This window comes from Thunnus maccoyii, chromosome 12, assembly GCF_910596095.1.
Source record: "Thunnus maccoyii chromosome 12, fThuMac1.1, whole genome shotgun sequence".
NCBI lineage: Eukaryota > Metazoa > Chordata > Actinopteri > Scombriformes > Scombridae > Thunnus > Thunnus maccoyii.
This window is the reverse complement of record NC_056544.1, coordinates 14,229,644-14,254,780: the sequence shown is the minus strand read 5'-3', so window position 1 is coordinate 14,254,780 and position 25,137 is coordinate 14,229,644. Positions and strand designations below refer to the sequence as shown.

Below are 25,137 nucleotides of genomic sequence, written 5' to 3'. Positions count from 1 at the left end.
TAGCTCATGAATATCAATGAAACCTAATCCTATTGATGTTTATGTAGCGTGTCCTCACACAAATAGATGAGCACAGCGTAATCACAAATTAGTGAATTAACAAGGACAAGATTACTAATTGCACTGGGATGATTCAGGTGACAGAGAGGTTGCGCTCTACGCCGTCTACCTCTGTCTAAATGTACCTTTATATCCCCGCTGTACATGTTTCTGTCTATCTAGAAAATGTACCACCATGTGAGTGAGAATAAGACACAGAAGGTGAGTCAGAGTGATTGCTTTGTGACACACTGGGCTGTGGAGATGAGATTTCCACATTGGTGGTCCTCTTTTGACACTCTGTATTTTGGATCTGACGAGGCTTTTTATAGGCCCTAAACAGACTTTCTCGTCAGCCAGCCACTGCTGTCCAAAGTGTCACTGTCGCTATGTGCCTGACTATGATAATGCACCAACCCTCCGAAGAAATAAAATATTTTACCGCTTATTACACATGCATGATGATAAGTCCACCTAAATTCTCAGTGTCACACACTTAGAATTGGGTTACTTGCATACATGTTTAGCATGCTTGTTGTATATGTAATAGCAGGGGAGTAAATTGCATTCCATCAAGGTCAGTCCTGCCAGCTCTCCATTGATTCTGATTGCTTGAGAGGTCTAGAAAATCTGGAAGTTCCACGCAGCTGTAATGTGATGATGTGGCCTTTTCCTCATAAAAGGCAATTATGGAGGGATGTTTCTCACCATGTCTATCACACACTCCCTGCACACTCCCAGCTTTTCCCAGTGCCATGGGTAACTTATCGGCTGGATAATACAACCATAAAAATTTTTGCTTTATATGAAAATGGGCTTGCTATATTCGCCTTCTTTTTTATGCATTTCACCGATGCCTGCATTAATCTAAGCATAGTCACACTGTTATGGTTCTGGAGTTGATTGTCTCAGCGTGCCTGGCACAGTCAGCTAGTCCTTAGCGCAGCAGAGAGCTGTCTCTCTGTACACTCCATCTCACAGCAAGCCTCCTATACCCATTTACAAAGGCAGCTTCTCCAGCAGCATGGCATTGTCACACTTTGTGTCGAGTAATACCTAAGGATTATCGTAAAAGAAAACTCTACCTTTTTGGCCGCCATTCTGAGCTCACAAGTGTTATTGTTGTAGATATAGCTTTACATATTTTAAACTGCTAATTTTTGTTTAGCTGAAGATTATTTTTCTGGCATGTTTCTGTTTATTTGATAGTTTACAATAGAGAGTGAAAGGAAGAATAGTATGAAAGATTGGGGGAAATGCAACAGAGGTCCCAAGTTGGATTCAAATCAGGGACGTTGCAGGTATGTGACATTGACTGCTGGTGGACCAAGGCTGTCTCAGGGGCAGGGGTGAAAAAATATAAAGGGCACCTGATACATTCAATGAGCCCCCACTTCACAATGTTTTTTCTCCCATACAGTGCACCCTATAAGGCACCTTTTTCATTAAAAGGGCACCCAATTCTGCAATTCAGTATGTTAGACTTAGGGGAACCCTAAATTTTCCTTTTTTTTTTTTTTTGTTCACTAGAAGAGCACCCATACAGAACCTTCAGCTCAACCAGTCACATATAACTAGAAAGTTATTACAGAACTTTGGTATGTTTTCTCCTTTGTAGGGGCAGCTCAGAGGGCACTTCTATTGTACTTTTTTGTCCCTGGGGGCATTACGGGGGCAGTTGCCCACCCTGCACACCCCTTGAGTCCACCAGTGCTGCTTCATAATGTTGTCTTCCCAGAGGTGGAATTAGTATTCAGATCTTTTATTTCATTACGAGTGAATATATTGCCATCAAAAGCAAAAGTATGGAAGTCTTATCAGCTAAATGTACTGAAATTATCAAAAGGAAAAGTAGTTGTTTTGCAGAGTGACTCCCTTCACAAAGTTATAATAATACATACATATATATATATATATATATATATATATATATATATATATATATATATATATATATATTATATACATATATTATGTTACTGGATTATCATTACTGCTGCATTAATGTGTGAACAGCATATTTTGATTACTTTTAGCTTATGGTTTCATTTAGAATAATAGATGGAATAATTGTAGTGAAGCTATATTTTCCTGATATGTAGTGGAGTAGAAAGTAACAGAACATGGAAATACTCAGCAGGTGGAATGAGTAAACATCACACAGGTTTAAGCCAATCGATGACGCTGTAAATTATTTGTTACTTTTATATACAAAAGTCATAAAGCACATACAGTATGTAGATATTAAATGCAAATATGCAGTACAAAATGTTAGAGCTGAACCAGAGGGTCACTAGTCCAGACAATGAAAAATTATGACAGTCATTCAAGGTAATAAAATTTTCATTTCCACTTTGAAGTAAGTTGTCGAGAAAAGTTGGCTATATTGCACTTGTTAAAACATGCCCGAGGCTTGTGTTCCGTGGCACCAATATCACTGTAACAATGTGTTTGTTTGACCAGAATTGCAATTGTGATGTTGAAATTGAAATGTTACCAATAGTAACATTTCCCAAAACAACAAAAATAAGAGCCAGCCTTCTGCCTATAGTTGCAATTTAGGCTGTAGTCGCATGACTACAATCGAAGGAGATGGTAATGACCCAAAAAGACTGAATTTTGACAATTTCACCTGAAAGCTGTATTGAGTGCTGAAGGCTGTTCTCTCAACAGGCTTTACTCCCTTTTTCAACCACTTTCTCATTACAAAGTAAGTGGTCCCAGGACGCTGTAAATTGGGAAGCGAGATGAAATGAATTAAAGGTTTGCAGAGAAAAAGTAGAATCCCATGCTCTCTTTCGGTCCATTTTTCTCAGACCCTTTTTCCTCTGATTCCCTGAAAATTTGGGGAGGGTGGAAATAACTCAGCATAGCTGAGGTCAGGCCCTCCATTAAGGCTGGAGCAGAGCAGCCACTGGCTCTGGGTACTGATGGCTCTCTGTGTGTGTCGGTGTTGGAGAGAGGGTGTGTGCGCGCGTGTGTGAGCTTGTGTCAGTGTTTGTGTGCGGGTGTCAGCAGCAGTTCAGGTGTATCCATTCTGGATGACAGCGGCACTGTCATGCAGCAGTGGGAGAAATTCAAGAGCAAATAAAAGTTTACTGCATGTCACCTGGATCCGCAGCAGATTGACCGTACCACCATCTGCATTTTTGGCACTCTGAAATCCCCTTTGTGCTTTACATACAATTAGCTATTCCTCAGAAGAGAAGCCAGGAGAAAGTATTTATTATTCTTTTCTTCTCTCCCTGCCAGCCTTCAGAGTAGACCGCAGCACTTTTGTCGACACACACAGATGTTGTATAGACAAGTTTAGATTTTTAATGGAACCTATGAAAAGCTGGACTTGTGCAGCACTCCCTCAGTCCCCCAGCTAGGGTATTCACATTTCCTCCTCTAGATTCTCTTTTTGTCCCCCTCTTTGTTTGTCTCCCACCCCACTCACTCAGGCCTCCTTGTTAGTCTCCAGGTGAATGGAATGCATACAAAGAGTCATCTCAAAAGGAGCTGGCTGCAAAGAACAAGAAAAACAAACTTACCTAAAATTTACTGAAGATAACTGAAGATAAGATGATTTTTCTCATCTCTCTCTTACCATGCTCACTGGTGTTTAATGGCTGTCTGTGCTGTGCAGTGAGAGGAAAATCATTGTTTTTTTTTTCTTTTTTTTATCGTGATATAATTTGTTTATTAAGATTAAGACACTTTAATTGTCTTTAATATCAAATTTTATCATCATTGTATTTCCATACAAAATAATTACCATTTCCTTTTTAGATTAGAATTCATGATTTAATGGTAATTATTTGCATTTGGTAATAAAACCAATCTAGTTTTAGCCCATGCTCCCCTCTTTTTCTTTTCTTTTTCACCTTAGGCAATACATTTAAATTATGAACATTAATAGGAGAGATTTGCTTCTTTCATTTCCACTTTACAAACATAATGTTCTCTCTCATACACTCCACCCCCCCATCCTCTTTCCCTTTGTGTGTGTGTGTGTGTGTGTGTGTGTGTGTGTGTGTGTGTGTGTGTATTTGCATGCATGCATGTGTGTGAGCCTGAGGACACATGGTATCCCACCATGTCTGCTTTTGTGCCAGGTGGCCATGCTGTCCATTTTGGGTGGTTGGCATTTTGGAAAAAAACAGGCACACAAACATAGGCACACACACGCACACACAAACGTCAAGTGAAATGAAGGGAAGTCAAGTTTATTTTTATCGTCTAATATCACATATAGTGTATCAGTGGCCTTTACAGGCCCACAACAGTGATGGGTCCTGACTGAAAAAATCCACCCAAAAAATCATAGGAAATAAGGGGGAAAAAATTACAAAAAGTGGCAGAGAGGAAATTCAAAGGCAGATCTACCCTGCTTGGTCCGATGGCAATTGGTAGGAGATTGGTTATTACCAAAAATGATTTGAAAGTTGTAAAATGTTGAAAAGAAATACAATATTGGACCTCCAGTTATAGGATTACAACGGATACAGTACTAATGTAGTAAATCCAGTGTAGCCATAATGAGTCCAATGAATTGTGTCCAGCTAGAATTGATAGGTAATTGCACATAACTAGCTCATCTTTTCAGAGAAGGGACAGGGGAGATTAATTCGGCCTCTTTACTAGAGAACATGTAAAAAGGTATGAGTGTGCTTTACCATCACTCAGAACATGAGAGGCATCTTTAGACAATAACCAATCATTCATATTTATCACAAAGACCTTTCTTGCTAAGTTTTTCTCAGTGATTTTATCAGATGCTGCAGAGACCAAACTCCCCACAGTGCTTCCTGTCTATCACCCCTGGCAATGCTTTTGATTGGCTGCTCTGCCATCTGCCTTCCCACCTGCAACTTTGTCTTTATTTAGCAAGTTAAGGTGTGGTCCTTCTAATCCCCATTTGACTGGCGGCAGGAGGGGACCTCTCATGGCTGGAAGTCCCTCCTGGCATGGCCTTTTATTGGCTATCCCCTAACCTGCTGTAGTGCCAAATACCAGCTCATTTTTAAGTGGCAGATGTGGGTGTGTATGTGTGTGTGTCACATAATCCCCATTTGACTGGCAGCATGAAAGGGCCATTCCAAGCTGGTGCTCCCTCAAGGGATGCTCCCCCATTGGCGGTTTGCCATCTGTCTGCTCACCTGTCCTCCATGCAAACTCAACAGATGGGGGTGTGGTTCTGAGAGATGCAGAATGACTGATAGCAGGAGCAGGCAAATCCTGACCCCAAGTGGTCCATGTGCACTCAACCGTGTCCTATAGCAGATGAATAGGTGACTATGATTCCAGTCTCTCTCGGGGCTTCTTGTCTTCTTTTTAGTTACAAGCCCTTTCAAATGCTCAGCTGCTGCTTTCATGTCAAGTTTCAGAATTTTAGAGTATTTGTGTGCAGCACATCAGAGAGATGACAGATTGTGTGATCTAATGGACGAAAGGTCTGTGAAATGATTAAACTTTCTAAACCAGTTACATCCAGCATTCCATTTATAAACATCTCTTTCCTCTCAGAATGAAAGCCTGTTGGTGCAATGCTCTCCCATCTCAAGCCCAAACATTTGTCTTCATCAGGCCCAGAGTGTCCAATAAGAGCTAATGTGATTGCACACATCATTATGTGGGGGAGCAGATTTCATAGCTATGTTTACCTCGTCTGCTCAATGACGGAGCAACCGGAATGATTCAATTACACCAATCAGATTGGATAATGATTTCGATGTGGGTTGCTTCTGCCTCGAGATTCTTATCGCTTCCTGCCATCATCTTCCATCCTCCTCCTCCTCCTCCTCTTCCTCTTTCCTCCCTTGCTTCCTCCTTGCCTGTCTACTTTTTCCACTCCACACTGTTGTTCTCTCAGATTTTTTATTCATATTTTCTCAGAGCAGTCATACGTGTATTATACTGTAAGATGTAGTCCAGCATTAAACAATAGTGTGTTTACCGAGCTTAAAAAAAGCCAACCTGCCTCTATTTACGCTGTTTTATGGACACAGAGAATTTTGCCCCCTTAACTTTCAACTGCCCCCTCCCTCTCTACAGTATGTCTGCATCTAGCTATCAGCAGCCCGCAGCGGTGGGTGTAGTGTAGGTGCAGTCTTATTTTCTGGCTGTCATATTTACTCTGGGTTATGGGAAGGTGACAGGCCTAAGTAATTACTGATCCCTCATAGCAGATACCTCCAGTGAGCCCCAAACTACACTGCAGCAGACTGCATGACTGGCTCTCTTGAGCCTGTAGAGAGAAAGATAGAGCTGCACGATCTGCAGGGCAGTTCCCATGGTCCAAATCATACATTTACATAATGAATTGCTATATGCATGCATCCATACATGCATAAGAAAATCCATTTATTCATAAAGTATGTCCACATGAAACCTTTAACAGGATCTAAACAGATTTTCAAACCTTCTCCCCTGTAACCTGAAAACAATGCATGAAAAAAGGGCAATTTAGCATTATCCTTAATGAAAAAAGAAAATGCTTTCTATGGGTGGAATTGGCCTGCCATCATATTTAAAAACAACCTACTGTATTTCAAACAACAAAACAAGAAGGGTTTTATTTCAAAATTTAAATAGAGGATAAACCCCTTGAGATGTACCATCTCTTTTTCAAGGGGGTCCTCAGGCACAGTAAATTAAAGTTACAACATTAAAACAAAACAAAATACATTAGTAATAATAATGATAATAAATTGAACAGTACATTAACACAAAACAGTCAACATTATAACATCAGCATGGACATACAGATAAGGGCTCTCCCATTATCTCAAACCCCACCCGCTACATCTGTTACACAAATAATCTGTACAAAGAATGAAGGAGACATAAAATAAATTAATAGATCAAATAACATTATGTCAAAGTACAGAGTCTACGGCAGGGTACAGAGGTACAGACAATGAAAAACAAGAACAAGTAGATTTAAGGTAAGCAAGCAAAGAAGTCTTGAAGTTGTGGAAAGAATTAATCGATTGGAGTGAGTTAGGCAAATTATTCCAGTCTGATGGTGCTTTAAACTTAAAAGCAAGTCTCCCAATTTCCTTAAAGATTCTAGGAACAATAAAAAAGGATGTTGAGTGTGTCTGAGTGAATATATGAAGTGAATGGAAGCAAAAGATGTTTTAAGTATAAAGGATAGTTAAAGTAAATGCATTTGAAAACAAAGAGCAACCAATGAAAATGTCTCCTAGAGTGAAGTGGTAGCCAGTTCAGTGTGTCATACATCAAACAATGATGCGTGCGGTAAGGACATCTCAGGACAAATCTACAAATATAATTGTAAACAACTACTACAACTACTACTACTACTACTACTACTACTGCTACTACTACCACTACTTATTGTAAACTAAGATTATAACTAGTACCAAACAAAATTCTGCAAGACTTCTGCTCGTTTAATATGAGATTGTTATTTAAAAAACATTTTTGAACAAAAGAAATTTCTGATTGCAGAGGGCTTTGAATTTTAGTTATATCGGAGTCAGATGTGTATATAACCATGTCATCTGCATATAACTGAACAATTAGAACAAATTTTAGGAATATCATTAATAAAGATAGAGAGAGTAAAGGTTCTAAAATAGATCTTTGCAGTACACCCTTTTCAACAGTTAAATAATCCCATTGAGTGTGATGAAAAGAAACACACTGACGACGGTTATGAAAGTAAGAATTAAACCATAATAATGCCTGTTGAGGGACACCAGAGAAGATAATGGTCAACTTAATTGAAAGCCTTGGTTAAATCAATAAAAATTGCAGATGTGAATTGAAGAAGATGTAATGTTAAAACATATTGCAATAATTGAACTGCCACATAAAGTATATCTTAAGAGATGTATATGCAATCCTATTCTGTTACTGTTCAGAAGTAGCTATTACACTTTGTGTGTATGTCACTGTATGAATGGGACATACTGAGGGTTTTAGTGTGCAGAGTGCTTGCTGCAGCATTGTATTGGATGTTCAAACTGACCAAAGCCTGATTAGATTTTAAAAAAAGAACAGAAAAACTATCCTCAAATGCACTTTTCTGTCTCTGCTGTTAATCTGCTCTTCTGTACTATCTTCTGTTTCCATCAGTCCTGTGTTAGTGTTGTACACTACATTTCCTGTGGCTCTGGTTTAAAACAACTAAAATATACAACCTAAACTGATTTCCTCCAGTGCTTTCCCCATGATATTTCCTGAATATGTGATGCTTAATAAGTGTGTTTGTTGTCTCACTGTCAGACTTTATCCAGCACTGTATCTTGTTACACCATAGTTTTCTTAACTGTGTTGTTTACCACTTTGCTGCCGACATCTTCTCTGTGTGTGTTTTATCATCCTTAACCTACTTCCTTGTGTTCCTTGCTCCTTTTAGGACCATGCAGAGATTAACTCCACCATCCTGCGGAGCCAAACTAACACTGCACGCGTCGAGGGCCTCCGGCCGGGTACAGTGTACGTTGTACAGGTGCGGGCACGGACTGTGGCTGGCTTTGGCAAATACAGCAGCAAGATGTGCTTCCAAACCCTCACAGATGGTAAGGATCGCCGAGCCAGAAGAAACAGCTCTCTCTGTCGCTCTCTATCCTTCTCTGTCTCACTTTCTCTCTCTCACACACACATACACCCTAACTCTTTCTAACACTCTTGTCTCACTTTGTATTTGTTGTTGCATTATTATTAGTAGGTGAGATAGAGGGGAACCGTAATGTTTGATTGCACTTCTATTTCTACTGCTAAATTAATTTCCTTCACGGTCAGGTTTGAGTGTGTGCGTGGGTGCTTTGAATATGTAGAACGCTGAGTGTCTTTTGTTTGTGCAACTAACTGTGCTTGATCCAAAATGCTTAGCTAATTGGTTTTTCACCCGGCCCTTCTGTTGCTGAAGAGCCATCCCAGAATGCATAGCTGTGATTAGTGGTTGATGAGATTAATTTTTTGCCATGGGGGGGTTGAATTGTTGGAGAGGGAAGGGGCTAAAGAGAGGATGCAACACCTGCTACACTGGCAAGGTTGTGGAACTAGGTTTATTAGTGGAAGTGCAAGGAAGTGTGTGTGCAGGGTTGGTTGAGGTGGCGTTGCAATAACTGTAGTACTTCTTCATAGCCTTGCCAGGCAATCAAATTAGTGCTAAAATTAAAATAGCATGATTCAGTCTAGATGGATGAAGCATTTGACTGGAAATTTATAACATTCACAAGATTTGCCAAAGAACTGCTTTGTCAGTGCTTGCTGGACTACCAGCTTGCTATGCTCTTGTGGCCATAGTCTATAATATATCAAAGACAGGAGTGACATTTCCACATTGTATTGTGTTAATGAAGATGATAACGATGAATGGGAGGGTGATGATCTTGAGGGAGGGGAAGATGGGAGGGATAATAATGACGATGAAGGTGATCAGTGCGGCTATTTACCTGTGCAGAGCAGATGTAGTGGCACAGTCATGGCCCCTTTGCTCTCCCTCACAGTTGCAAATTATCTGTCCCTCAAAGACATACGCATTGGTGCACATACACACACGCACTTCATGCTCGCTCACACAAACACCGTTTACAGTTCATTCATTGGCTCGCTGCCATAGCACGACATTCGTCAAAGCAATTAGCAGCAGACGCTAGAGAGCTGCTGACAATCACACCCACGGCTCCACCTCCTGCCCTTCTACTGGTCTCCTCTCCCCCGCTCCACTCTCTCAGGAAGACACCACCTCACCACCCAACCGCTGCTGTCCCTGCACAAAACATATAATCCCTTTTGTCTTCCTTTCAGCACGTTTTCATACACCTCCACAAGGTGTCCTTTTGCCACCTCTGCACACACAAACAGACATACTCACGTAGTGTAGACTTGATTGACAGGTGTGATGAAAAAGAGGTGATTGGTTCATCAGTAAGGTGACTGATGTCACAGTTCTCCCGTTTTCTAATAGGCGAAGGACTTGAGAGCTAACTGATTGTAATAGGAGCCTATTTACCACTGGAGCAGGTAGCTGCGTGATTTCTGGCTGTCAGGGAAAATCACCATTCTCATATGGGTGAAGAGGAGATTCATCTGGACCTCTCACGCCTAATATGCATCTAAAGAGAAAACTGCCTGCAAGCTTGAGTAGCTAGAACATCATTCACACTGTTTGGTTGAAACATTCTTGATAAATGTTCAAGTTAAAAGAGTGAGCAATTGATGTCACATTGAGTTTCCTCATATATCCCAGCTCTCACACTGCTCCAAAGATGCATTAGTTCTCCCGTTATCACTTTAATCCAATAGGCCCATTCTATACGGGGGATTGGATTTAGAAGCTGCTGATTTGCCTGCAGCATGCTAAATCGTGCATTGCTTTAACTACAGTGTTTGCTAGTGCCAAAGTCGCGGGAAGACAGGCACGCAAAAAGATAACCAAGGATTCTGCTGTGTAGCATTTTTAGACGGGCATTTAGGCTGTAGTCTGAACTATCAGCCTGCCCCAGCTATGTACATAAGACATATTTGGGCTAGACTTGTGATTGGCAGTGGATGACTTCCTTTTCAACACCTGAGAAACAACATTCCAAGGTGCACTTTCTTGTCTGCTCTTTTCTGACAGGTATGGCAACAGAGAAGGCTGAGAGGCCCCCCTCACTCTTTGTCACCATCAGTCTTATGGTTCTCTCTCTATGTCTCTCTGTCTCTCTCCCAGTTTATCAAACACAACCTGTCAGTCAGTCTCGCTAAAGCTCGCTGGATTTCAGTCAGCACCTCTCAGCAGAGAGATCTATATGTTTTCTTTATCCATCAGTACACCCAGTCTAACTATCCTGCTCTGCCTCTTCGTCTCCCTATCTCTCCCCTACCCGCCCCAAAACACACATTCCCACACACCTCCAAATAAACACAGTCGTGCTCCTTAAGCTTTACCTAAGCCGTTCTCAATATCTGTCTGTCTGTCTTTCTCTTTGTGTAACTCAGATGACTTCAAGTCGGAGCTGAGGGAACAGCTTCCTCTGATTGCAGGGTCAGCGGCAGCAGGAGTGGTCTTCATTGTTTCCCTTGTTGCTATCTCCATTGTGTGCAGCAGGTAACTACATTTTCCTTCCTCTTCCTCTTGCAATACATGCCAAATCTGCTGTTAAGCAAGTGAGTTCATTGCTATATTTGTCCCTGACAAATAAACTTAAAATATTTATAATTTACCTTCTTTTCAGGCTCCCAATTTTTTCACCTCAAAATGAAAATCCAGCCAACCTTTGCTGTTGTAATGGCAGTTTCCCTTACACACCATAAAGCTTCCTAGAGAACTTTCGCAAATGCATGGGGTAGACACTATAACATGAACACCTACCCAATCATGTTACCCAATATAGTAGCCCTGCATGCTCCCCATTTCCTAGTAACTGTTGAAAGACAGATGGCAACACTGCATGAAGACAAAACTCCATCATATTTTGATGTACAGTACAGTTTCTTAATCTGAATCTGACCACACATGATCACTTTGCTATGTGCTTTTTGCTTATACCAACATAAAACTCAACAAGGACATGTCTTGAAAATTAATCTTGATATTACTCTGACATTCTTTGACATTGCAACACCCCTGATTATACATTGGACCATGTGTGAGCTTCTTACACATGCATACACACAGAGTATTTAGTAATAGCAATAGATTTGATGGAAAGGAAAGCTGACATACTCAATTCCAAAGAGAACGTAACAGCTCCGACTTTGGCCTGTTAACTTACTTAAGTCAAGGCAATTTAATTTTGCATCAGTTTGTCACATTGTCACATTCCTATCTTGCTCCTCTTTAGATATATGAAAGTCGAATTTTCTGCAGTGCTGTGTGCAACTTTGAGTAAGTAAGTGTTCATCAAATGGGCCAGGCTCTTTTGATGCTGAGGCAGAGGAGACAGATGAAAAGCAGAGAGATCCTATCAAGGTCTAATTAAAAATCAGCTCATTTTCATAAACTTCGTTTGCCACTGCTAAGACTCAGCGACTGATTCAATTTCAGCCACGTCATTTTCAGTCCTTACAGAGATACATGAACAGTAATAAGGCCTCGTTTACCCTTCCTTTCATCCTGTCATCTCTCTCTCTCTCTCTTCTCTCAATATTCATTGATCCCTTAGGAAAAGGGCATACACCAAGGAAGCAGTGTACAGCGATAAGCTGCAACATTACAGCACAGGAAGAGGTGAGTCTACCCTACTACTATGATCCTTTTACTAGCAAACTAGTGGTTCGTGTTTGGTCCCATATACTTGTCTGTTAATTAGCAGCATACCTCAAGACTTGTAAAAACTTTGTAAAAGATTTTGGCCGCATGGTGGCCATCACATCATAAATGTTTACGAAGCACATTTTCACTCAACTCCAGAACTGTTAGACTTTTCCAGGATTTCATCTAGTTCAAGATGAATTCATCAGTATATGCCATGTCAATTCTCACAATAGAAATATATTTGTATAGTAGAATTTTTTTTTTTAGTCTTCAACTAATTTAATCAAATATTTACCATACATACATAATAGTTCTTATTCATTTGCCTCTTCATTTGCTGTTTTTGAATTTGGTTGCCGGATAAATACATATACTGTACTATCTCCTGAATTAATTGTGCAATTGCAATGAAATTAGATGACACATGCACATACTATGCATACAAAAATATGATGGTATTTCAGGTATAGGTTGCATTACAGTCATATGATAAAATTAACTGGCCATAAATTAGTGTCAGTCCTACTTGCTTTAAATTTAGCAAAATTCATCCTTGCAAAAAGCCCTAATACTTTGTGTTTAGATATTTTTAAACACTTGTGAAGCCTTGGTGAATATATGTGCTCTCTTAGTTTTTTGTTCTGACCTCCATTTCTCCTTTCCCAGTCTTCTTCTGCTGTCATGTATGATGTTAGACATGTATGTAAATCATGTAGTCTTTCATAATACAGAAGTGAAAAGGAGGTAAGGTAAAGGAGAAATTACCTTAAGTAGAAGGTGTCTGTTGATGTAAGTGACATTTTCCTTCCTTTGCACAGTGACACTGACTGACATCTCTCAGGGCTGTACAATAGCTGTGATTGAGTCATGTTTTAAGCACTCCCCTGGCACTGACTGAAGGAGCCTGGAGGGACACATATATAACCTCTGACAAATAGACACACACACTAATACACACAAAAGGGTGTGTAGGAGTTTTGTACCTCAAATGAAAGCCCCATGTACTGCCGACCTAGCAGTTTGAAAAGGGGCCCACTCAAGGGGATCGAGTTTTGTTGAGCCTGACACAGCAAAGCGTTTCAACACAGTTACTTTGTGTCAAAGCTACAACAGTGGCAGCCGGGACTCATTAAAACTGCTGTGGGCAGAAGAGTCAGTTTTGTCACAGGCTATCTCTGAGAAAACCAAATGCAATTAACATAAGTGGGGAAAATAAACAAAAGATGAGAGACGCTTGCAGCCCTGATCATCAAATGAGCAATTTCAAGTGGAGAGGAAATAAAACGCTGATAAGGGATCCTATTCATAGGTTTATTCCTTCAACCTTCATAATGCCAAACACTCATGAAGTAATCCCCCACCCCACGATGCATTGTTTTCTCCCATTCTCTCAAGATTTGACTGACAGTTTTGTAATTACAGTATTCAACGCAACAATAAAACAGCGCCACTCAGCCAATTGTTTTGGGTGAAACTCCAAAAATGTGCCAGCTTTCACCCAGCTGCCTACTGTTTCAGCTGTTGCCACACACGTCAGGTGATGTCTCCTCATTTCCAGCCCACCTAATGTGACAGGCATCAAGAGGGATGCTGTTCATACTGTAAATTCAGTAGTGCGGCTGAATGATCATGGTTATGAAAATCAGACCTTTACCATTATACCAAACACTGGGTGGGATGTCATGACAAGCAGATTGGAACACACACACACACAAACACACTCATCATTACTACGGATTAATCAAATGCTGCTTGTGTGGGGATTTTTTTTGTTGTTGTTGTATGTTTTAATTGGTCATATCAGCACATCATAAATATTACAAGTGTTCATCCCTACATATTACACACACCTCACAAACCACAATTTTTCTCATTCTCTTTTACTCTTTTCCACACATCAGCAACCCATCAACATTAACAGACTAGACATTTCTAAACGCTGCATGTTTACTGTACGCCCTAATGCTTCTCTGCATATGAATACCAACACATCCTTAAATCACTAATGTTGGAACCCTGTTTGTCGCTTCTGTAGCTTCAGCTGTTGTTTGTGCTTCAGCATCTGGTGCTCACACTGAATGAGAATGAGATTAGAAAACCCATTTAACAGATCTGGTTGTTTTTAGATGCCAAATATGTTTATATTTGAGTTATCTCTTATTTTTCTGTCAGTGCACACTGCATTCATATATGTCACTTTATTGTGTGTGAACTAAACAAAACAAAAATGACAAGCATCTGTAGATAGTTGTGACGTTTTTCGTTCATCATTCTAAACAATACAGGCCTTATTCTTATTTTGCTGATCAGAATTTTCTTTCACAATGTGAAGATTTGCAGAAGGCACCACGTGCATGATAAATCAGATCTAACGTTTCATTATCTATACAAATGTGACTGTTAATCCCAGATGATTTTTAGATCCCATCTGTGATTTCCATACTAATAAGCCACACTTGGTGTCTGACAAATGATTTTCTGACATCAAATGATGGATAATTAGTTTGTGTTTAGGAAGTAAACTCAACTCATTATATTCAGAGCCACAGAATAGATTAGTGTGCATCTTGGACTGACATGAAATGGGAATGTATTCACTATAGGCATACAGTGTCCTGTAATTGTTTATGTTAATTTCTCCAAGTGGATAATCACATAAAACATATAATTGCTATATACGGAAATGGCTAAATTACAAATATTGTCAGGCAAAAGGAATTAGAAGAAGTTATGTTTCCTTTGTGATAGACTTGCATATGAACAAGTTCCTTTAACTTAAAAAGATGAGCATTTATGGAGCTACAGTTTTACTTTGACATTGCTGTTTGTGTTTGGGCAATATGTAAATTCTGTATAGTAGAAGCAGTAATTTGATTGTACCCATTGCCGGTAATAGATTAATGAAAGCATTACTGCAGTACAGTTGATTTGTGGATACATTAGGGCCATTGAGTAAATGAGCAGGGCAAACTAATAGCAGGGTAAATGCTAGACATTGGTGAAAATAACATGGTTAAGTGCAGTGCAGTCAACTGTAATATATAATGCTGGTCAACTAAATACTCTTAACTGTTCCAGCAATTGTGTCATTGACTGGAGATTTTGTTGAGATTTATAATCTAAATTCAACTAATTAATGAGTCTATCCATTTTTCCCGTTTAGGCATTATATGTGGCCATCTAATTGAAAAAGGTAGGAATTTATATTGTGTGTTATACTGTATGCCCGTGAGTCTTTGCAGCAGCCATACATTTTCTCCTGACAGGGTTGTTGTGTTTTTATGTTGGGTAAAAATAGAACTGACGTTTGGATACATTTGCTTCATGCACTCAGATGAAGGACCTATGAAATATTAAAGCAGGGATCTATTTTTTATCTGTTGGCCATAAAAAGATGAGTCCAGTTAACCAGGGCTGTACCAGAGGGAGGAAGCGAGATAAACTGTTTGCATTTTAAATTATACATGAAAGTGGGCTCTGGACTGTGGATTAGAAAGTAATGGGTTCACGTGTGTGTACAAGGAAAAGCGTGCTAGAGATTTTGAGTGAGTTCTCATATGTTTGTTGTTGTATATGTTCCCTGCTGAGATTTTGAGTCCCACCCAGTGGTGCTGCTGAGTGAGCAGCTTGGCGACACTTGTAAATAAAACGTCTTTATGGAATGCAAAGCTGTAAACCCTCTGATGGATTAACTTGAATCCAATCTGTATGGAATCTCTAATGAGCAATTACATTCACACAGACAGGGTTCAAGGCAATTAGTACAGTAACTAGAATCAGCTTCTAGTCAAGAGCAAGGTGAGTGAGGTGAGGCACCTTGATCCCCCTAAGACCAGGCCTTAAATCCTCCTTCTGTCTCTTGAGACCCCACCATCTCTCTATGTGGCTTATGCAAATGAGCAACAAATTGACTTGATGGAGATGGGTTTATTCAAATCATGGCTGCCAAGGTTTTGACTAAACAGCTCTGAGAAAGAGGGCTGCCCTTGGGTGTTACTGTAGAAATGATGATTTGACGTCTGCTTGCTTGCCGTAATGTCCATTTTGTGTCAGTGTGTATTGAATGTGTTTACAAGTGTTTTTCGGCAGTCCTTCCCACCCAGTCTGTCAACACAGAAAATCTGTCCTCTGTTTGCTGACGTCTGTGAACTGAGCTCACCTATCGCGGAATGGCATAAAGAGCTAGTTGATAGCGCAGTGGTTTTATCTCTTTATGAGCTCCTATAGGGAAAGGCTGTGCGGAAATTGGTTCTACCACTATCAAAGAGCAGAGACTGCTAGGGTAAGGGATAAAAGGGTAGAAAAAATCTGTCTACATTTACTCTTTCTATATACCGTTATCCCTCCTACTATCCCTTCATCTTTCTTTCTCACTGTTTTTTTTTTTCTTTTATATTCTGGTCTGCTTCCTCCTTCCAAACACTGAATCATCAAACCACTATTTTGTTGTCCACAATACTCGGAACTAAAGCGGTTTCTTTAATCATCCACCTATACTTTTTAATATGTGACAGCAACGCGTTAATATTCATTTACATACTGAAGTGCTCTTGTCTGTCTCTGAGGAGGCCTATAGAGCAAATGGAGTTATCATCATTTACCACTGTTAAAAGCGTGTATTGATAGGAAGTAATGCTGTGTCACATTGTGATTTAAGCTACGTCTTGAAGGGTAATTGCATTCATCAACCATTAAAACAAGACATGAGCCAAAAGAAAAAGAATAACAGTTTCTTCTGGAAAGCTCACTGGGCACTTTGGTTGTTCTAGAACTCTCTTTGAGAGCCGACATGTCTAACTGCCCCTCCCCACTGGGCTGCCCGACCCACTTCTCAGGCTCCCCGGGGATGAAGATCTACATTGACCCCTTTACCTACGAAGACCCCAATGAAGCTGTCCGCGAATTCGCCAAGGAGATCGACGTCTCCACTGTCAAGATCGAGGAGGTCATCGGTGCAGGTACAGTTAATGGATGTTGTGCTGAAGTTTGTGGGTATGCAAAGTGAATGTAAGTTGCCATATTTGAATGTATTTCTGTATTTTGTATGTTTACATACGTGTACTTGCATGCAAACAAGTTTAGCCTGAATCTGTTCAAGGTCATAAAGCCCAGCCCTTTTGGCAACCACATCAGATGGATACATGTCAAGGGCCCATGTCAAGTGCACGAGCAGCATATAGGCCAGCTACCCTGGGACCTAATGGCATTAGAAATAACTCAGGCCTTGCGGCCTATTCCCTGTGCTTCTCTGTTTTTGGATCCTATTAGTGTTGCTCTCTGACATGTTCTACCTTGCATCATCCCTTTTCACTTACTTTACATGTAAAATGGATTGATATGGATTTGTTTTCTGTCTTTGTTTCAGAACATGTGTTTGTTAAAATTGATAAACTGTTAATTAATTGCTGATTGCTTTAAGGTATATTCTAAGAAACATTGGTGGCTAAAATAAGCCTAGGTCCAAGTGTCTCCAATATGTCCTTTTCCTTTTGGGACAGGACACACCTTCTTTACAGCACAAAGGGCTTGCTGATAACCTACAGTACGTGTTGGTTCGTACAGACACTAAAATACCCCTGGTAATGAGACTGGGCCTAGAATAGCTCCTGCCGACCGGCCTACTCAGCAAGCTAGGTGTGAGGAAGTAACAGAGATAGGATAGGGATAAGGATGCAGGGGGACTAACCAATTAAAGATTTCCGTTTTTGTTGATTTCACTGTGTGGTCTCTCTGCAGGACAGTGAGGTGGTGATAATTAATCAAACAAGTTCCAGATATTTACCAGATATTGTTTGCCTTTTATTTTTTGATTGGGGAATATGGAGCCACTTGGCAGGCTTCTAGGATAGATGACTACTGTGAGTCAGAAGAGCCATACTGTTAAGAATACGTTTAGGGAGCAATGCTACTGGAGTTCTGGGCAACACTTAGCATGCTTAATATAGACTAAATTAAGATCAGAGCTATAATAGCTCTTTGGGTAATATGTATGGCCAGGGACATGAGATGAAAACAAGTTTAATAAAATAAGCAAGTAGATTTTTATCTAATCAACTCTACTAAGCTTTTGTCTGATCACTTTTTGACCAAAAGTTGATCAGTTCTTGTTTCCAGCTGAGCAGCAACCATGTGCTTCTCTGGTTTACCCCACTAGGTGAATTTGGGGAAGTGTACAAGGGCCGTTTGAAGCTGCCTGGTAAGAGGGAGATCTATGTAGCCATCAAAACCCTGAAGGCAGGCTACGTGGAGAAGCAGAGGCGAGACTTCCTGTCTGAGGCGTCAATCATGGGCCAGTTTGACCACCCAAACATAATCCGTCTGGAGGGAGTTGTCACAAAGAGCCGTCCAGTCATGATTGTCACAGAGTTTATGGAGAATGGTGCCCTCGACTCATTCCTCAGGGTGAGTGATTTTTGAACACATAGGCACTCTATCATATCAAGCTGCAAACAGTCACTGTATATACGGTGATCAGACTATGACATTAGATCGACAAGAGTCACATTCAGGAGCTGACTAGAAGCTTGCATTATGGAATTGAGGAGCAAATTGGAAATGAACTGTTAAGCAATCCCAGAAAAGATGTTCATGCTAAGAATGCCTCCTAGTACAAATTGGATTCAGCCCTCTAAACCTATCCATTGCCGATGGAGTATATGTTTCATGACAATGAACATGATTTCAATCATTCTTAATTTAAAACACTTCCACACTAGCTAGCCCTATCAGCCTTTAATTTCTCTATTAATGCCTGGAGCTATTAATGGACTCCTAACGCTTTCTTTTATATTCAGTATTGAGCGGACATACAGCTTAATCAATATTCAACTCGCTTTTTTCCTCCTTCAATCTCATGGATTGGTGTTCTATTCCGCTTTGATCTAGGGTGGGTTTAAAGGGGCTCTTTGAAGTTGGCTTTGCTAACCGCCACATCCGACTAGTGTTTCCATCGATCTCCCTTACCCTCTTATTTGTTACTGTGTTTCAGGGGTTCAAAGCTTGCTCTTCAGAGCATTCACACAGGGGTAGGGGCACCACGCATGGATGTTAAAGAGAGGAATGCCTGCATGCCCGAATGGAACAATGCTTTAACACTGCACAATGAGCGAGATTTGCTTCAGGAATCCATTTTGCTTATCTAATACAAGTATACTCCTCTGGACATTATGAGTATTTGAAAGGCGAGAAAGTAGCTCAGGATGTAGATTTTGTAATGTATAAACAACAAATGAATTAAAACAAAGGGAAAGAAAAAAAAAATCCTAACCCGAAATAAATGAACATAATTACTTGCTTTGAAAAAATGAAGCTCCAAGCTCAAATAGATGAGCAAAGCGGTAGATAAGGCTGTTCGTCACTTGAGTACATGCTAGATGTGACAACACATCTTGTCCTCATGCCAATGTATGTGCATACCCTCCGGCTGTGTTAGTAATGATATACAACAAGGCTTTTCTAATTTGATAATAAGAGTCCCACTGGGCAGCCGTGATGCTTACTACATTTCTGGAAATATCAAGACTACATGTTGTCTAGATAATATATTGGAAAATACCACAAACATGTAATCTGTTTTTTATTGAAATTATTCAATAGAGGATCACATTTAAATGGTAGGTATTTAAAATTACAACATTCACGCCTGGGATTTTTAGTCAACATTATATCTATGATTCAGTGAAGAACCAACATAATTAGCTCATTATCATTAAAAGCAGTAATATTAGCATTTGCTGAAATCTCTCTATCCTCTAGCTATGCTCATTTATATTAATCATGCCAAGATAAAATCTAAATACCCATTTTCGTTTGTTGTCCTCTCTGTCCTCTAGCAAAATGATGGTCAGTTCACAGTGATCCAGCTGGTTGGAATGATGCGTGGGATCTCAGCCGGGATGAAATATCTCTCAGAAATGAACTATGTGCACCGTGACCTGGCTGCACGCAACATTCTAGTCAACAGCAACTTGGTGTGTAAAGTGTCTGATTTCGGCTTGTCACGCTACCTGCAGGATGACACCTCTGATCCCAGCTATACCAGCTCTCTGGTGAGTACTTGCAATGTGTCTTGTCAATCTAAAAAAAACAAAAAAAAACATACAGCGACCAAAATATCCTAAAAACATCACCTATCAGTCTAATCAGTTTTGCTTCTATCTGACGCTGTCTCATTCTTTTTGAGGATTTTAGAAACCTTTCACCTTTTCAGTGCCTTTCATTTTATGTGAACTGTCGCTCTCTTGTTCTTCCTCATCCTCCTTCCTCGTCTTCCCTATACTCTGCAAGTCACGGACCGGAGGTCTGTCACATCTTCATTAGTGTGGAGACAAGTCTCCTCTGGGAAGGCTCCTCTCTCGTTGACATGCCCAGAGTGCAGAGAAACCAAAGGGCATTGCGGCCTCTCAAACTGACAGCTCCCATCCCCTCTCTCTCTCCCTCCCTCCTCTCTCTCACTCCTCATTTATTATTACTGGGGCATCATGGGAGGCTTTGGCTCCTCATTAACTCCTCCACACTACAGATCTGTAATTATTAGCAGCCATCGTTAGTTCATCTTCTGCCTCTCCTCTTCCTAATTCAAAACACACTCTTACACCCTTGCAAACACAGGGTGCAGGTCATTATGACTCTCGGCACGCCTGAGTTTGTATGTGTGTTTTTATTTGAGTGTGTGTGTGAGCATATAAACAATGTTGTGTACATGCACAGGCATAGATGTGTGGGTGGGTGTGCATGTGAATGTATGCAAGTATCACCTCATTGACTCTGCTTTGAGACTTTGGTGCAAATCAGCTTGTTTTCCTGTAGATGCAGTTTGTAGACAATGAGGTCTTCTGCAGACTCTGTTCTATAGAGGATAAAGTTGCTGGTTCTATATTATTTAACCTAAAAGTAGATTTTTTTTATCTTGAGCACTATAAACTTACAATATGAATACACTTACAATAGCTATGCATTTTTTGCCATACGCTTTTATCTTTCAGTTCACTGAGCCATGTTGTGTCCTCTTCTTATTTTGGGTCACCAGCTTCCAGCGCACCTACGCATCCTATTCTGCCAGTCTTACCTGGGGGAAGAGATTTTCACTTGTTTCATAAAACCACCTTGGGGACTCTTTCAGAAAATGATGTATACGTTGTGAATGTACAGGATTGTGGTAGCTCTGTATATATTATGAATAAATATGAATATATTAGGTTATGAAAAGGGGCCTATTTTTGGATTTGCATCAGAGGTATTTCAACACATGCAAAACTTTAGATCAAAAGCATGCAGTCAAAATAGACTATGAATCAGTGCTACCTGGGTATGAAAAGAGAGTTCTCAAAATAATTTGTCTTTATCCAAGTACCTGTGAAGATACAAAACAATGATACAAAACGCACATTGAACTTTATTTCTTTTTTATTTACCCTTTGTGTCTTAGCTCGGGTGGAAAGAATTATTACTTAAGCTTGCATGCACAAATAAACATGCACAACATGAGCCCTGTGGACACAACTGATTGGCAGAAGGTGGTGGCTAGGTGTTGAACAGGAAGTGTCATAGGGGCTGGAGGAGATATGACCTCACATTGGTTTGGCTGAGAGCTAATTGCTCCCCAGGAATAGCTTGCTTTGTATGCTTGACCCCTGTGGCTAAACCTTGCTGAATGGGTCTTATTGAGCAACAAAGAGGAGCAGCACCTCTGTTGTCTGCGCCGCTGAACCTGCTAATAAAACAGAGTGTAAAAGGTGGGGATTGGATTATAGATTGTGGTCGGCATTTTGATGTTGTTTAATGCAAACAAAGTCTCCTTGAGGGCATTTTCTGGAGAGTCAATAAAGAAGGTGAGGTTTGAAGTTTGAACCTGGCGAGTTGTTTTGATGGTAACACGTTCAGGTTTTTCGATGGTGTGTTTTTTACTGATAGAGATTTTAAAATGCGCACATCAAAGCTTTGGCTGTGCTTCACTCTTGTACTGAGTGCTACCTTATTATCATGAGCATCCAGATTAAATCTTCAATTCCATAACTTTTTTTGTTCCTTCCTATTCAAAAGAGTGGTTTTATTCATATCCCACCACATACCAAGAGGTTGAGTCCATCAATATTTCAGTCAAGGTCTTAAATAGTAAATGTTATCAGCTTATGTACAGTGTGAGGACAGTTCATCAAGACTTAGCAGATTTTGCCACAGACTTTTATCTCACCTGTCCTCCTGATCCCTTATCACCTGTATTATGGGGAACATGCAAACAAGCGTGGGGGGAAGTTAGGGTCCACAGGTCCTGTACATGGTCCTTTACTGTAATTAAGCTATGCATGGTGCCCTTCACTCCATGACCTCTTTAGCTATGACCTGACGCTAACCAATCAGTGAGCAAGGCTAGCGTGGCAGACAAGGCTGAGGGAATCAGGGAAATTAAATTGCGCTGACATGCAGTGATTTACATCGCCATCGACCTCCTCCTCCAGCAAATTAATCACCTCTTTCCCTCTACTGCTTTTCTAATTTTTCCCTGCAATTCTGGGCACACCAATTATAGTGCCTGTGGTGTGATGCTGGATGTATGGTTGGGAGGACATGCTGGTAATTGTGTTAACCCTGGATGTGGGTTCACTCTGGAGCAATGTTGTGGAGGTTTCAGACAGAAGGGGGCTGTCCTCCCTCTCTGTTGGCTGCTCACCAAAGTCGTGATTAATTAGGCTCACAGGACAATGCTTGGACTGCACTGGTCTTGCTAAGGTGATGTGTGCTAATTAATTTAAAGACTATGTTTCATTGCAGCTGTGGCATTCTGGTGTTTGTATTTTGATCGCTGCCTGATTACATATACGTGGTTTCATGGTTTAACAAGTAGTAAGGGGCACATCGCAAGTCCAGGTGAGATATGAGTGACCCTCCTTACCTGACAGAGGAGAGGACTCATTTTTTTAACACCTAACAATCCAGGAACATTCACATCACTCTCTGTGTCCACCAATCCATCTATCTAAGGACCCATCCATCCACATATCCATTCATCTATCAGTTGTCCACTTCTTTCCCATTTCAAGTCTTTCCCTGGAGCATCACAAAGGCACATCGGAATGGCATACTCTGAAGATGTGACGAATGATGCTTCAACCTGTTTGCGGCGTTGATGGGTCATATGTTTCATTGTGTGTTTTGTATTCATGGGTGAGTGAAAGCTAGAGATCTGTGTGGGGTCAATGGGGTTTAATGCACAGTTTGTGGCAAAGATAAGAGAGCAAGTGGCCAATAGGGAGTGTGGGTGTGTGTGTGTGTGTGTGTGTGTGTGTGTGTGTGTGTGTGTGTGTGTGTGTGTGTGTGTGTGTGTGCGGATAGGTTTCCAAAATCTGACGTGCAAGTATAGCGTGCCAAGTCTATAACAGCTTAGACAAGTGGTGTTACCCATACTATTGAGGGTTCATGCCCACAGGGCTATAGTGAGGAGATCATGTATGGGTCAAGAATTTTTGCTTGTGCCTCAGCTGACGATGTGGAAAGGCTGTCATTGCCTTGCATGTCACGCGATGTGTACTGTATGTTGTGACTGAGTGGGAATGTGGTTAGAAGTGTGTGTGTTTGTGCTACATTCCTGGGTATACACATATATGTCCCTCAGGTGCCTTACCCTGAGTGTGTGTATGAGTGTGTGTGTTTGTTTGTTTGTTTGTGTCATTGAGGCTGAGAGGGGTTGAAAGGCGAGGTCACATGGAGCCAGTAACAAAGCTCATCCGTCAAATCCCTGTGACCTGAGTGACATTCTCTCAGCTCCGCTCCAGTGCTCACACTATGTGGACCGTGCTGTTGTTTCTGTCATTTGTCTGTTTTCTATTTGCATCCTTTCCCCCTCTCTCTGGCTTCAGGCCCATGCACTTTTTTGGCTCGTCTGTTCTCCTTGTAGTGAAATATTTATGCATTGCGAGTTACGGGGACAGAGTCTCTAAGTAAACAAGAAGTGAAATAGAAATGTCCATATGGACAAGGCCAATAGCAAACAAAGGGAAAGTCTTTGGGACTTTTTTTCCTGACGTATCACATTTGTATTCAAACGTAAAATACATATTTTTCTAGACATTAAACCTCTAACAGTTTTTGCCACATCTTCCCTGAGGCACTGTGGCATCAACTTGATGGCCACAACTCATTTCACGGGTAGCCATGCCCATACACCACACAGCGAGGTGTAGGTGTACACCCCGAAATGTCCCCATTATCACAGCCAACTTCAGGCAAAATGTTAATTTACACAAAGATCAGATAGGCACTGACTGGAAATGAATACAACATCTCCTTTGTTTATTGACATTTATGTGAAAAATACATATTTTGCAGAATTTGGGTGAGGAAGCATTTGAATAAGACCACAGTTGTTTCTACCGAGGCGCTAAAAGTGCTTGCATTATAGAAGACAGTAAATACAGATCTCACATTCTTTCTGTAGTTCACACTACACCACATGGCAATTTCATACAACATATTGTCAATAATGGACATATGTTCCACTCTTTCTAATATTAAAACATTGCAAGATTAAAAGTTTTTTTTACTTTCTTGGTATAGGTAAAGGCAAGACGCAATCCACTGATTCTCTTTGATGATGCACAACAGTCAGTCAGTTACTCTATCTCTATAATTCGACAACCCTAGGCTCACTGTAGGCTATTTTTTGATGTTCAAAAACAACCCACGAATACACATGCTTTGGTGATGTAAGAAAAAAAAAACAAAAAAAAAGTCTGTTCTTATATTTTGTAGTTTGAACAACACAAATTCAACTTCATGTTTTCTCCAGCTCTCACTGGTTATAGTTTCCAGCTGGTGGTTTGACATCAGTCATGTTGGAAAACAATCTAGGACTGATATCTCCAAATGTCTGAGATGATGCTCATGGGTGATGTATG

The 25,137-nt window shown here is 40.5% G+C and overlaps 1 protein-coding gene across 4 annotated transcripts in view; it reads left to right on the top strand.

The window, feature by feature from the left end:
- Positions 1-25,137, top strand: part of LOC121908293 (ephrin type-B receptor 1-B) — a 163,018-nt gene that overhangs the window by 121,720 nt on the left and 16,161 nt on the right. Inside the window, exons 7-13 of one of the 4 annotated variants that reach the window (XM_042428203.1) lie at positions 8,414-8,576; positions 10,987-11,095; positions 12,153-12,217; positions 15,408-15,437; positions 17,080-17,202; positions 18,399-18,646; positions 20,077-20,292. In XM_042428203.1, coding sequence (XP_042284137.1) covers positions 8,414-8,576; positions 10,987-11,095; positions 12,153-12,217; positions 15,408-15,437; positions 17,080-17,202; positions 18,399-18,646; positions 20,077-20,292 — 954 coding nt within the window. Of the gene's footprint in view, positions 1-8,413; positions 8,577-10,986; positions 11,096-12,152; positions 12,218-15,407; positions 15,438-17,013; positions 17,203-18,398; positions 18,647-20,076; positions 20,293-25,137 lie in introns of all 4 variants that reach the window. The other 3 variants (XM_042428201.1, XM_042428205.1, XM_042428202.1) reach the window with 3 other exon arrangements.